At 48.4% G+C, this 14,277-nt stretch overlaps 1 protein-coding gene across 1 annotated transcript in view; it reads left to right on the top strand.

The window, feature by feature from the left end:
- The window catches only part of CLIC5 (chloride intracellular channel 5), a 120,942-nt gene that overhangs the window by 69,414 nt on the left and 37,251 nt on the right, over positions 1 to 14,277 (top strand). The window contains exon 4 of the mRNA XM_047797407.1: positions 7,232 to 7,338. Coding sequence (XP_047653363.1) covers positions 7,232 to 7,338 — 107 coding nt within the window. The remainder of the gene's footprint in view (positions 1 to 7,231; positions 7,339 to 14,277) is intronic.

The following is a 14,277-nucleotide window of genomic DNA, read 5'->3' as shown; positions in this document are numbered from 1 at the left end:
AAACTGGCAAACTGGCTGCAAAATCTCAGTAGTTGAACAGAATATGGGTTTATTTCTCACTCAGGCAAAGCCTAAGTGGGGAGTATAGCCCTCTTTCATCTTGTAGCTTTTAAAATACATTTCCTCTGGGGAGTTCCCGTTGTGGCTCAGTGGTTAACAAATCCGACTAGGAACCATGAGGTTGTGGGTTTGATCCCTGGCCTCGCTCAGTGGGTTAAGGATCTGGCATTGCCCTCAGCTGTGGTGTAGGTCGAAGACATGGCTCCGATCCTGTGTGGCTGTGGCTCTGGTGTAGGACGATTCGACCCCTAGCCTGGGAACCCCCATATGCTGCAAGAGTGGCCCAAGAAATGGCAAAAAATAAAACAAAAACCAAAAAAACCATTTCCTCCAAGGCCCCTCTGCAGGGAAAGAGGGAGGAAAGGGATCATGCGAGATGCTTTGGGGGTCCAGGGCCAGGAGAGTTTCCATCACTTCCCCTTCCATCCTGTTGGCCAGAATCCCGTCACACGACCCCCAGCCTAGCTGAGAGGGAGAAGCTGGGAAATGCAGAGAAGCACATGGATATTTAATGAGCATGCGTGGTCTCTGCTGGCGGTCAATTACTCAAAACCTCTCTAACCTCTAATTCTCACATCTCTAAAATGATGACCATCATGTTGATCTTGAAGGGCTGCTGTAGAAGGTTGTGCTGCTTAGCCTAGTGCCTGGCATCGAGTCAGAACTCATTCGATGACAGTTGGAAGCTTGAAAGAGGTCAGTGCATCTCCTGGGACCGTCTCCCAGCTGCAGTCATGAGGACATTGGTGAGCTTAGGTCTTAAAACTACAGATCCCAGGGGGTGAGTTTTTATGAATAAGCCAGACCCCCTCCACCTTCAAGGATTATTTAAGTAGCAGGGACAAGACAAGACAACACACTGCAGGAGCAGAAGAGTCAGAAGCATTAATCCGCTCCTCCAGTGAGGGTGTGATGAGGTGAGGAGGCAGAAATAATGGAGAAAGGACAGAGAAGACATTCTTCTACTTTTCAGCTCATTAGAAAATAGAGGGTCAGAGCTCTTCTTGTGGCTCAGCGGAAACAAATATGACTAGCACCCATGAGGATGCGGGTTCAATCCCTGGCCCCGCTCAGTGGGTTAAGAATCTGGCGTTGCCGTGAGCTGTGGAGTAGGTCACAGATACGACTCGGATCTGGTGTTGCTGTGGCTGTGACTGGCAGCTGTTACTCTGATTTGACTCCTAGCCCCAGAACCTCCATATACTGCAGGTATGGCCCTAAAAAACAACAAAAAGAAAGAGAGAAAGAGAGAGAGAGAGAGAGAAAGGAAGGAAGGAAGGAAGGAAGGAAGGAAGGAAGGAAGGAAGGAAGGAAGGAAGGAAGGAAGGAAAGAAGGAAGGAAGGAAGGAAGGAAAGAAGAGAGAAAGGAAGAAAGAGAAAGAAAGAAAAGAAAAGAAAGAAAATGGAGAATTAACACTTAAGCTGCCAGGAGAGTCCCTGGAATCAGCAGAGGTCACCCCATGAGGACAGGAGGACTGTCTGTCTCTTTCTCCAGGGTCCCCTCCATGCTGGAGCCAGAGCCTGGCCCCTGTTAGGTGCTTGCTGCATGTTGCTTTAATTGCATGGGGTCTTTTTGTTTGGTGGTGTGGTGGCCTATGGCCAATTGGTAAGACATCAGTTGGGACCCTAGGTCAGTCAGAGCATTTCCATCTTGCCGTCGTATTTTATTTTTTTGCTACTACTTTAAAAAAGTTGTTTTGATGAGAGGCCAGCTGGTTTACTTCCCAGAATGGAGCTTAAGTGCATGTCTAAGATGGATGCATTTGAACTCGGATATCTTAAAGACGGAGTGGAGAATTTTCATTAGTTAGAGCAGAGGTTGGCAAACTTTTCCGGAAAGAATCAGATAGCAAGCATATTTGATTTTGTGGGCAACATAGCCTCTATCATTGTAGAGTTAAAGCAGCCATAGACCATATGTAAATAGATGGATGTGGCTGTGTTTCAATAACTTTCATATTGTTTTCACACATCATGAGATAATGTCCTTCTTGGAGTTCCTGCTGTGGCGCAACGAGGATTGGTGGCATCTCTGTAGCACTGAGATGCAGGTTGGATTCCCAGGCCAGCACAGTGGGTTAAAGGATCTGGCACTGCCACAGCCGTGGTGTAGGTTGCAACTGCGGCTCTGATCTGGTTGCTGGCCTGGGGATTCCATGTGCTGGGGGGAGCCAAATAAAGAAAAAAAAAAGGAAGAAAGAAAGAAAAGAAGGAAAGAAGCAAGGGAAGGAGGAGGAGAGGGGGAGGGAGAGAAGAAGGAAGAAGAAAGAAGGAGAAAGAAGTAAAAAAGGACCCCAGGCAACAGACATAAAAGCAAAAATAAACCAATGGGACCTAATCAAACTGACAAGCTTTTGCACAGCAAAGGAAACCATAAACAAAAAAGACAACCTGCAGAATGGGAGAAAATAGTTTCAAACAATGCAACTGACAAGGGCTTAATCTTGAAAATATACAAACTTATACAACTCAACAGCAAAACAGCCAACAACCCAATGGAAAAATGGGCAAAAGACCTGAATAGACAGTTCTCCAAGGAAGATATACAGATGGCCAACAAGCACATGAAAAAATGCTCAGCATCTCTGATTATTAGAGAAATGCAAATCAAAACTGCTATGAGGTACCACCTCACACCAGTCAGAATGGCCATCATTAATAAGCCCACAAATAGCAAATGCTGGAGAGGGTGTGCAGAAAAGGGAACCCTCCTGCACTGTTGGTGGGAGTGTAAATTGATACAACCACCATGGAGGTCCCTAGAAAACTATACATAGAACTACCATATGACCCAGCAATCCCACTCTTGGGCATGTAGCCGGACAAAACTTGCCTTGAAAAAGACACATACACCTGTATGTTCATCGCAGCACTATTCACAATAGCCAAGACATGGAAATAACCTAAATCTCCATTGACAGATGAATGGATTAGGAAGAGTGGCATATAAAAACTATTCTTAGCTAATGGGAGATACTTCAACAAATTATGGGCTGGATTTGGTCCACAGGCTGTAGTTTGCTCACTATGTTAGAGGAATTGCTCTTTGACTGTCACCAGATGGTATCACAGCCTTATTTCTAGGATGTTTCTATAAATGAAACACTATTTGCTAGCCTTCAAGAGAAACAAAATAAGTGCCCTGGAACCCACTTATTTGCAGACTTAAAATGTAGTGTAAATTTGCAGCTAAAATAAAAGCACTTAACATCCTGGACTGGGAGTTCCCGTTGTGGCTCAGTGGTTAACGAATCCGACTAGGAACCATGAGGTTGTGGGTTCGATCCCTGGCCTCACTCAGTGGGTTAAGGATCTGGCATTGCCATCAGCTGTGGTGTAGGTTGTAGACGCGACTCGGATCCCGAGTTGCTGTGGCTGTGGCATAGGCCAGTGGCTACAGCTCTGATTAGACCCCTAGCCTGGGAACCTCCCTATGCCACGGGAGCAGCCCAAGAAATCGCAAAAAGACCAAAAAAAAAAAAAAAAAATCCTGGACCTTAGCTGCCCCAAATCTGGTTACCAGTATCTGTGAGATTAATATTTAAAGACGCACTTTTCCCAAGAACAATCTTCAGTTGGGACATGATGCTAAGAAGCCAAGTCCCAATGAAGCACAGTGCTTCTAAAACAGGATGATACTGCCATGGTCTCCCTGAACACAGGGCCTTTTGTTGCCCATCTTGGATTTGGTACCATCCACTCGTGTTTGGCCCACACTGAAGAAACAGTCGGATTACCGGAGATCTGAGCAAATGACAGCATAAAGCAAACAAACAAAACCCAACATAGCCAAATGAAAAAATGCATTTTTCTAGGCCCCACTCACTGTCTTTACATTATTACCTTATCTGTCTGTCTCTCTGTCTCTCTGTCTATCTGTCTATCTGTCTGCCTGTCTGTCTGTCTGTCTGCCTATCTATCTATCTATCTATCTATCTATCTATCTATCTATCTATCTATCTATCTATCTATCCATCATCTATTTTGTCTTTTTAGGGCCACACCTTCGGAACACGGAGGTTCCCAGGCTAGGGGTCAAATCAGAGCTGTAGCTGCCAGCCTACACCACAGCCACAGCAACACCAGATCTGAGCTGTGTCTGTGACCTACACCACTGCTCACGGCAATGCCAGATCCTTAACTCACTGAGCGGGGCCAGGGATCGAACCTGAGTCCTCATGCATACAAGTCGGGTTTGTTACCGCTGAGCCATAACAGGAACTCCTCCATTATTACCATATCAAGCAAAAAGAAGGAGTACTTGGTATGTATTCATACTAATGTAAGGCATTCAACTCTAAGAGCCTGCCAGACTCTATGTGAGAAAGCCGAACTAGAGAAGAATGACTTTTCATGTCTTGGAAGATCACCTGAGAGGGTACAGCAACCCTTGCTTTGTGCCCCTAGTCCGAGCAGAAGATTTGATGGTCCCCAGGTACTCAGGAAGAACCTGAGTGCAGAACCTGGGCAGAGCGCCCCCTCCTGGTAGATGGAGGGAGTTCCTCCACGGTGCTCAGCTCAGCTCCACAGTGTTTGAGCACTTTGAGGGAAAACAGGAGAGTCAGTGAGAGGCCACTGGGCGTGAACCTTAAGAGCTGGGCTTCCAAAGTGAAACTGCCTGGGTTTGGACTCCTGTGTCTGCCTCCTGGCCACGAAAGCTTAGGCTTATTGCTTAGCAGCCCTGTGCCTCCTTTGTCTCCTGTGGGAAATGAAGCTAAAGATGGCACTTGTGAGGGGTGGACAATGGACTTGTGAGGGGCGGACAATGAATTCATGCAAACGGGTTAGAATAGTGTCTGGCACAGAACAGGCCCTCAGCACAGGTCAGCTTTTGCTGATATTGGAGGCGTGATGTGATGGAGTGGCGAGATCACTGCTCCAGGGCCCAGAAATGGGGCTGTCGTGGTCCCTCGCTAGTCATCCAAGCTATCTAGTCCCCGGTTGTTTATTGTGAATAAAATGAGGATGATAATGCCTCCCTATCTGCCTGAGGGCAGAGGGCTGGAACCTGCGACTTGCCAGGACTCATCCAATGGCTATATCTGAAATTAAATAGCCACCTAACGGCAAGTGGACGGTCCTAACTAATAGGTCAGTGAAGGAGCAGGAAAAAAAAAAAAAAAAAAGGAAAGAAGAACAACAAATACTTGTGAAAAGCTTTGGGGTTCAACTACTTAAAACAATAAACCAAAAAATGCATTTTATGGAGCCCCTGTTGTGGCTCAGCATAAATGAATCCAACGCATAACTGTGAGGATGTGGGTTTGATCCCTGGCCTCGATCAGTGGGTCAGGGATCTGGCATTGCCGTGAGCGGTGGTGTAGGGTGCAGATGTGGCTCGGATCCCATGTGGCTGTGGCTGTGATGTATGTAGGCCAGCCGCTGAGCTCCAATTCGAACTCTTGCCTTGGAACTTCCATATGCCGTGGGTGTGGCCCTAAAAGGAAAAAAAAATTCGTTTTACATATAGAGCAACCGTATAGCTCACCATCCGCTATTCACTCAGAGATCACAAAGGTCCATAACCCCTGATGAGGATAACCCAGCAGTTGCCCCCCATCTCCTCCCACCCTTGACCATCATGTCAAATATTTGCGAAACAATATTTTTTGAACATCAGAATGGCTCATTTTGATGGTGCCAGTGAGGTCAAAGCCACAGATTCCCCCATGAGCAGGGGTACATCATTGAGTCTCAAGGCCAATAGGAAACAGTCTTAGGAGTGTTTGCCCCAGGTTGCCTCTTAGACTCTCGTGGCTTCGCAATGAAAGAATGTGTGAGGGAGAGGGGCTGGATCATTGAAAATCTATCGCAAAGCCTGGAAATCAAACAATTGAAAACACTTGTCCGACTGATGGAGACTGATAGCTTCTGCATCTTATTCCCAGACATAAATAAGAAGTGTGTGGGAGTTCCCATTGTGGCTCAGTGGGTTAAGAACCTGACGTAGTGTCTGTGAGGATGCAGGCTCAATCCCTGGCCTCGCTCAGTGGGTGAGGGATCCGCCGTTGTCACAAGCTGTGGGGTACGTTGCAGATTTACTCTGAGTCGAACCCCCCTGGCCTGGGAACTTCCATATGCAGCAGGTGCAGCCGTAAAAATAAGAAAAAAAGAAAAATGTGTGTGAAAGGTATTTCAGAAGAGGACCAGGAGTTCCCGTCATGGCTCAGGGGAAACGAATCCAAGAGGACGTAGGTTTGATCGCTGGCCTCGCTCAGTGGTTTAAGGATCCGGTGCTGCTGTGAGCTGTGGTGTAGGTCGAAGATACGGCTCGGATCTGGCGTTGCTGTGGCTGTGGCTGTGGCTGGCAGCTACAGCTCCAATTCGACCCCTAGCTTGGGAACCTCCATATGCTGCTGCAGATGTGGCCCTAAAAAGACAAAAAACAAAAAAACAAAAAAGAGGTCCATGGGTAGCCTTCCTTTCAAGAGATGGTTTCTGGGCTTCTGTGCCAAGATGCATGGTACCTCCCTGCTCCCAGAATTAGCTCCATCCAGCTAGGGCTGTCATCGCTAGCCTGGCAGTGAATGGTTATTTTAACATGGGTTAGGGAAGTGTCAGGGACCCCACCTGATAAAGAAGCAAACTCATTCAGAATTTCAATATGAATTTTGCATCGTTGCTGGTGGTTCCAGGACTGGGCCCTCTGGATGATGCGCTGGTTCCCTGCCCCCAGACTGTGTCCACCCCCTGCCCGCATGCCAGGCAGTTCTCCTCATCTTACTGGACTGTTTTCTTCTATCTCTGAACTCAGGTTTCAAGTGCCCACCCTCCCTAAAGGATGGGTTGGAAAAACCCCTAAAGATTTGTATATCCAGGAGTTCCTGTCAAGGCACAGTGGAAATGAATCCGACTAGGAACCATGAGGTTGTGGGTTCAATCCCTGGCCTCACTCAGTGGGTTAAGGATCCGGCATTGCCGTGAGCTGTGGTGCAGATCACAGATGTAGCTCGGATCTGATGTTGCTGTGGCTGTGGTATAGGGCGGCAGCTACAGCTCCAATTAGACCCCTAGCCTGGGAACCTCCATGAGCTGCTAGAAAGCAAAAAAAAAAAAAAAAAATGTAGATCCACCTAGAAACAGGAGTGTTGGTCATTGTGATGGCAATAAGCTCTCCCTTAAAGGACCTTCATGTTCTTACGGAGGCTATAACACTGGCCTTCCGTTCCAGGTACCCCAGACTGGCGGCGAAACACCGGGAATCCAACACAGCGGGCATCGATATCTTCTCCAAGTTCTCTGCCTACATCAAAAATACGAAGCAGCAGAGCAACGCTGGTGAGTGGCTCCCTCCCACCCAGACCACTCCCCTCCGCCCCCTGCAGCCGTGCTGTCTGTGGCCCAGAACATCTTCAGACACTCAGGTCAGAAAAGCACCTAGAATCAATGCTTTTATTTGCTCACCCGGAGGCCCCCTTGACAGAGGAGGTAGGTCCTGCTTTCTGGAAGGTGCAGGAGAAAAAGCCAGTGGGCTTTCCTGTGGAACTGGAGAAAGGGGCAGTGAGCCTTAATTCACATTGTGATACACTGCACAGAGGGTCCTGCTTTGGCCGTACTGCTGTCCGCTGGTCCTAAGTTCATGATCCTGCTGTGCTCGCAGGAAGTCCTGATTGCAACAGCACAATGCAGCTTCCTGCTGGTCCCTGAAAGACTTCGCAGGGAGTTGACTAGAGGCCCTCGTGGGACAATGCAGTTGCCCCAGTGGGGAACATTAAGGCAGATCCCAGCCCTCTACCATCTGTCCTATGGCAAGTCCAGAGGATGCTGAAAAGCTTCTTCTCAAAGCTTGGCGCCTTCTCCTTCTGGCCCTTAATTTCTAGTGTTGGCCATAGAACCCAGACTTGGTTCTCTCGTGGTGAGTTCTTGGATGGGTTTAAGCCCCTCATTTAAGCAAGCCATGCTTTTAGTCTCTCGTTTGACATGGTCCTATAAGCATGAGCTATAGCAATTCGAATGGAACCATCCAATTGAGCATGAGTGAAACTTGAAGAATTGTGTGAGTCCTGGTGAGGAAAAGGAGAAGGATGAGCAAGTTTGTTTGCCCTCCAAATGGGGCCTTGAGACAACCTTCCAGGCTGGAGCCTGGAGTCTAGCTCTGAGACAGACAGAGCAAGGGCGTCATGGAGACTTCATGAATGAATGAGTGAATGAATGGTGGTTGGTTGAAGAGTGCTTCCTGAGTTTTATGAATGAGCGAGTAAGTAAGGGTACATCAGATGAACATGCATTGGATCCTAGCAAGGTGGTCTATGTATTTGGACTATTTTGGAGCTAACTGCTCCAGGCACTCAGAGAAGAAAAGCATCTCTCCGGCTCAAGGTAACCAGGACAGGTAGCCATGCAGGAGGTAAAAAGAGAAGAAATTTTGGCAGGACAGTTGTTGGTGCAGTGAGAAGTAAATGATTCAATCCTGCAGACCTGGATTGTGCCAGGCACAAAACCAGACACTAAAAAAGAACTAGAGGAGTTCTCTTGTGGCTCAGCTGGTTAAGGATCCGACATTGTTACTGCAGCAGCTTGGGTTGCTGCTGTGGTGTCAGTTCAGTCCTGACCTGGGATCTTCCGCATGCTACAGGTATGGCTAAAATAATAATAATAATAATAATAATAATAATAATAATAATAATAATAATAATAATAATAATAATAATAAAAGAACTAGAAAAAGACAGTAACCTAATCCTGGAGGTCTGACTGGTGCAGAAAGGCTTAAAATGATAAAAAGTCAAATAACAAGACAAGAGGTAAAGGATGGCCTAATTGCAGGGAGGCTGAAGGCTGATGAGCTGCCTTCGGAAGGAGGAAAGAGTATCTGGCAAAAGTATCTGGTTCGGAGCAGGAAGAATTAGTCTTCGGGTCTCCTGAAGGGGTTTCAATGGGGTTATAATGATTCAGAGGGAACCGGATGGCCAGGAATACAGGGTGGAAGATGTAGACAGTGTGAGAAAACTCCAGCAACAGAGACCAGGAGAAGTGCCAGCTGGGGACTGGACTTTATCCTGTGGGTGAGGCGCTATGGGGAGAGTGGCCTTTTAAGGACCAGAAAAGGAGAAGCACATGGCAAATATTTGAAATTTATGGAGTTCCTTCAGTGGAAGTGAATCTGACTAGGAACCATGAGGTTGCAGGTTCGATTCCTGGCCTTGCTCAGTGGGTTGGGGAATCTGGCATTGCTGTGAGCTGTGGTGTAGGTTGCAGATGCGCTCTGATCTGACGTTGCTGTGGCTATGGTGTAGGCCGGCAGCTCCTATTTGACCCCTAGCCTGGGAACCTCCATATGCTGTGGATGTGGCCCTAAAGAAAAAAAAAATTTTTTTTGAAATTTACTCAGGGTTCTTGCTTTATTGCCATTGGGCACCTGTGGTGGGTGGAGAGCTGCCTCCACACCCGGGACCTCAGAATGTGACTTGGTTTAGAAGAGGACCTTGGTTTAGAAGAACTTGACCTGGCTAATATCCCTGAGGATTCGGGTCTGATCCCTGGCCTCGCTCACTGGGTTAAGGACCTGGTGTTGCCCTGAACTGCAGTGTAGGTCCCAGATGCGGCTTGGATCTGGCATTGCCGTGTCTGTGGCATAGGCTGGCAGCTGCAGATCCGATTCAACCCCTAGCCAGGGAATTTCCATATGCCGCAGGTGGGGCCCTAAAAACAAATAAATAAATAAATAGATGAATGAATAAATAAATAAATAAAGTAGGTTTTTTGCAGATGTCCTGAGTTAAGGGTCTTGAAATGAGAGCATCCTGATTTAGTGTGTTCCTCAGTCCGGTGACTGGTGTCCTTATAAGAAGAAAAGGGGACACATAGAAATGGGGGCTGGGGGCGGGGTTAGGGAAGTAAAGATAGAGCAGGGAGTACAGGACTGCAGCCACAAGCAGAAAAGAGGACACACAGAGATAGAGGGTTGGGGGTGGGGGTGGGAGGACAGAACATGGAGCGTAGTGCTGCAGCCACAAGCCAAGGGGCCACCAGAAGCTGAAAGAGGCCAGGAAGCATCTGCCTCTGAGCTTTTGGTGGGAGTGCTGCCCTGTGACTCTTGGATTTCAAATTCCTGGCATCCAGAACTGTGAGAGGATATATTTCTAGTATTTGAAGCCACGCCGTTTTGCGGTGCTTTGGTGCAGCCCCAGGACTCTAAGGCAGCCCCCACAGCCATGGTGTCAAAGGGCAGCCCCCATGCTCGCCAGGATACAGACACAGGGGCAGTGAGAGGACAGTGGCCAGTCCCTGCCCACAGGAAACCAGCTGGCTCTCAATTCCAGATTTCAGATTCCATGTCCAGCATCCTTGCTTCTCAGCATCAAACATCTTCCATCGTAGCAGTCAAAGCACCTGCAGAAAGATGCTCGCAGCTGAGCCTTCCAGACTTTTCGGGTTCTGAGTGGTACTGTTCTTGGATCCATATTTATAGTTCTCCTGCCCCCAAAGCCAAAGCACCCATTTCCACTCAACACTGTGTATCAGTTTCGTATAAACTCAGGACTCTCCAGTTTGCGTCCTTTCTGCATCTTCTGTTTCACCCTGTTTTTCTCTGGGATGGGTTTTGCCCCTGACTCCTTTGCGCATTTCAAAGCACTGGCGTTTCTCTGGTCCCGATGGCCTGTCCTCCAGGTGACAGTCCTTTATTCCCTCCTGCCTTTTGACAGGATGCTACAGAGTTCCCATTGTGGCTCCGTGTTAAGAACCTGACTAGTATCCATGGGGATGCAGGTTCCATCCCTGGCCTTGCTCAGTGGGTTAAGGATCTGGCATGGCCATGAGCTGTGGTGTAGGTCGAAGACAAGGCTCAGATCCAGTGTTGCTGTGGCTGTGGTGTAGGCAGGCAGCTGCAGCTCCAATTTGACCCATAGCCTGGAAACTTCCATATGCCGCAGGTGCAGCCCTAAAAGGAAAAATAAAATAAAATAAATTTGACACAATAGTTTCTGCTTCACGCAGCCATAAAAAAAAAAATTAAAAACAAAATAAAACAAAACAAGATGCCACGTTTGTCCTTCCCTGGAACTGTAGCTTCCCCTCCCACCCCCTGCACGTTTCCTCCCCCACCCCACACCCCCAGTTACCGTCAGCCCACTGCGTCCACAAGCCCTTAGGCTCTGCAGGCCAGCAGCCTGGGCTCCTGGGGGCCGTCCTTATGTGGACACTCACCTCCCTGCTGTGCTGGGCTTCCAGAACCTGCCCCATGGCCCTGCCCCACACAGCCGCCTGCCCACACCCCACGGGTCTCTGCTTTGTCTGAGGGCTGTGCTCTCAGATCTCTGCAAGGTCATGAGCATCAGCCCCGGGCTTCCTTTGACATGCTATCAGCGTCTGCAGCTCTGCATTTCTTTCTCCAAATCCTTAATTCAGATTGTCCCTTTTGCATTTTCAGTTTTTTTTTTTCTCTTGAGCAGAACTGTCCCTCTACGTAATGCCCCAGTGTGCACGCGCACGCGCTCACACACACACACACACACACACACACACACATATGCACCGGCTGTCTTCTTGATCCCTTCCTGCCTGCTCAACATTAAAGCATCAAAAAACCCACACCATGATTTGCCTCTATTTGATGGATCAAATTTCATTCAAAATTTCCCTATTCACCAGTCCTCAGAAGATCCCAACTACTGGGATCCAGACTCCATCCCTGGGGGAGCCATCCACAGCTGGCCCAGGAGAGACCTGTTCATTAGTTTGTGCATTCAGTCATTCACTTATTCATTCAACAAACACGGGTTGCGTGGAGTGGATCTGAGCTAATGTTTGAAGGGAGTTTCTTGCATCCCAGGTACCAGGCTAGGCTCTGGAGTTGCCAAGACAAGTGAGACAAAATCATTGTCTTCAAGAATGACGCATCCATGGGGACTGTGAAACATATATACGTGCAGTTATTGACCTGGGTTTGAATCCCAGATCAGCCACTTCCAGCTATGCGACCTTCCCCAAGAGACTTCTTCTCCCTGAGCCTCAGTTTCTGTACCTGTAAAATATACCTAATAATACTTTCAGGAGTTCCCGTCATGGCTCAGTGGTTAACGAATCCGACTAGAAACATGAGGTTGCACGTTTGATCCCTGGCCTTGCTCAGTGGGTTAAGGATCCGGCATTGCTGCGAGCTGTGGTGTAGGACATAGATGCGGCTCAGATCATTGCAATGGCTCTGGTGTAGGCCAGTGGCTGCAGCTCCCATTCGACCCCTAGCCTGGGAACCTCCATATGCTGCGGGAGCAGTCCTAGAAAGGACAAAAAGACAAAAAAAATAGTAATAATAATAATGCTTTCAGTATCCTCATCTCCCCAGCACAGCCCCTAATAGCATTCCCAAGGTTTGTAATACAGTCATTTATTTATAAGCCGATGCTTGTAAATCCTTTAGCCTAGTGCCTGACACGTCGTAAATGCTCATTAAATGTTACCTTTGCTTATTGATACTGCAAGAGCAAGAGTGAGACGAACACAAACACTGGCATCAGAAACTGCTGCTTCAGCTCTTCCTCTTTTGACCCCTAACCCGCTCTTCTAAATCTCCCACCCATGTAGTGTCTTTCCTATGGGTTTATGTTGGTTTCCCACTTTTTTGGTGTATTTCCCTCCTCTCCAAACTGTACAGTCGCTCCCCTTGTCCACGGTGCCCACTCTTCCATTCAGAGGGCCAGCTGTCTGACACCATTTAATGGAAGGGACTTGAGCATCCGTGGATTTTTGGTACCCGGGGGAGTCCATGAGTGACAAGAGGAGAGCTGTAGAAATGACACCCAAGGAGGACCCTGTCTGTGGGATTGGGGGGGATCAGAGGGGGAGGAGCAGGAAGGAAGGTTAAAAAAGACTCACCATTTTCGCCACACTCCCTCCAGCATTTGTTATTTGTGGGCTTATTAATGATGGCCATTCTGACTGGTGTGAGGTGGTATCTCGTGGTAGTTTTGATGTGCATTTCTCTAGTAATCAGGGATGTTGAGCATTTTCGCATTATAAAGGGGAAAAAAAAACCCAGCAGTGAGCTGAGTGGGGAGGGCGTGAAGGTGAAGAAGGGAAGCTCTAGGAAGAAGGTTGAGCTGTGGTGTAAAACACCGCACAGAGGTCACGGGAGACCTGGCCTGCTGTGTTCAGCTTTCTGGAAGCATCCTCAGGCACCCTTTTCTGACCGCCTCCCTCATCCGCATCAGTTCTCACCGCACTCAGACCCTGCACAACAGGAGAGCCAGGCTGAGCAGGGCCACGGGCCCTTCTCCCATCGAAGGCGGAGGTGCCGTGGGAGACCCCAGGGAATGGGAGCAGGAACCCACGTGGCCTGAGGAAGATTGTCTTTGAGATGGGAGAGCATTTAGATTTGTCTAGAAGAGTTCATATTAGTTTTTCAGTCCAGTGGGGAAAAGGGTACATTTCATCTGTTCAGTCTTGAAAGTTTTTATAGAGAAGCAGGATTGTGGGGAGGGCACAAGCTTCTTCCATCCCACCTTTGGCATGTCCTGGAACCAGCCTGGTGTTAGCAGCAGCCAGCTCTGTCCTTGTCCAGCATCCCACCTCCACCTGGCAGAGGCCACCATCAGCCAGGCTGGTGGTCTCCATCTCAAACGCCCTTCCTCTCTCTCTGGGAACCCTTGCCTCCTGGTGCTGCTCCATTCCCCATCCGCTGAGATGTCACCGTGACACACAGACCCCAGGAGACCCAAGACCCTGCGGCAGCCCCCAGGCTCAGCAGCTCTGGGTCCCCTCACTCCCAGACCATATGCTTGCTCTTCCCTCTGCAGCTGGGACACCAGTTTGACGCCTCCGTGTACCCCTTCCCTCAAGGGGTTTCTTTCACACCTTCCTTTAATTTGTCCCCTGTGCTGCCACTCCCTCCCCCACCCCCACCCCCGCGCGCCTTCTCTGTCATCTTGTTAAGAGGATCTGGGCTTCTCTCTTAGAATGTGCATTTTGCATTTTTTTTCACCCTCAAGCTGCTGCTTGAACAGACTGTAAAAAACCTCTGCCACATGCCTCTGCTTTCACGAAATTCACTTTCCCTCCTTACTCTAATCCAGGCATAAATACTACAGTTCACTCTCTTTTTCACAACCTCTCTTCTTCCTACTGCTCGAGTCCTGTCTATTCTACTGGTTAATTTCATGTTCTGGTACATATTGCAGGTTCCAGGCCATTAACGATTGGATTGCATGTGCATTTTTAGTTCGCCCTTCCTGTTGGCCATTTTTAGTCTTCTTTTAATGCCTCCAGCCCTATTGTGTG

The sequence above is a fragment of the Phacochoerus africanus genome, chromosome 9, assembly GCF_016906955.1.
Source record: "Phacochoerus africanus isolate WHEZ1 chromosome 9, ROS_Pafr_v1, whole genome shotgun sequence".
NCBI classification, from domain to species: domain Eukaryota; kingdom Metazoa; phylum Chordata; class Mammalia; order Artiodactyla; family Suidae; genus Phacochoerus; species Phacochoerus africanus.
Note: the sequence above shows the minus strand (reverse complement) of the source record. Positions and strands in the feature narration are given on the sequence as shown.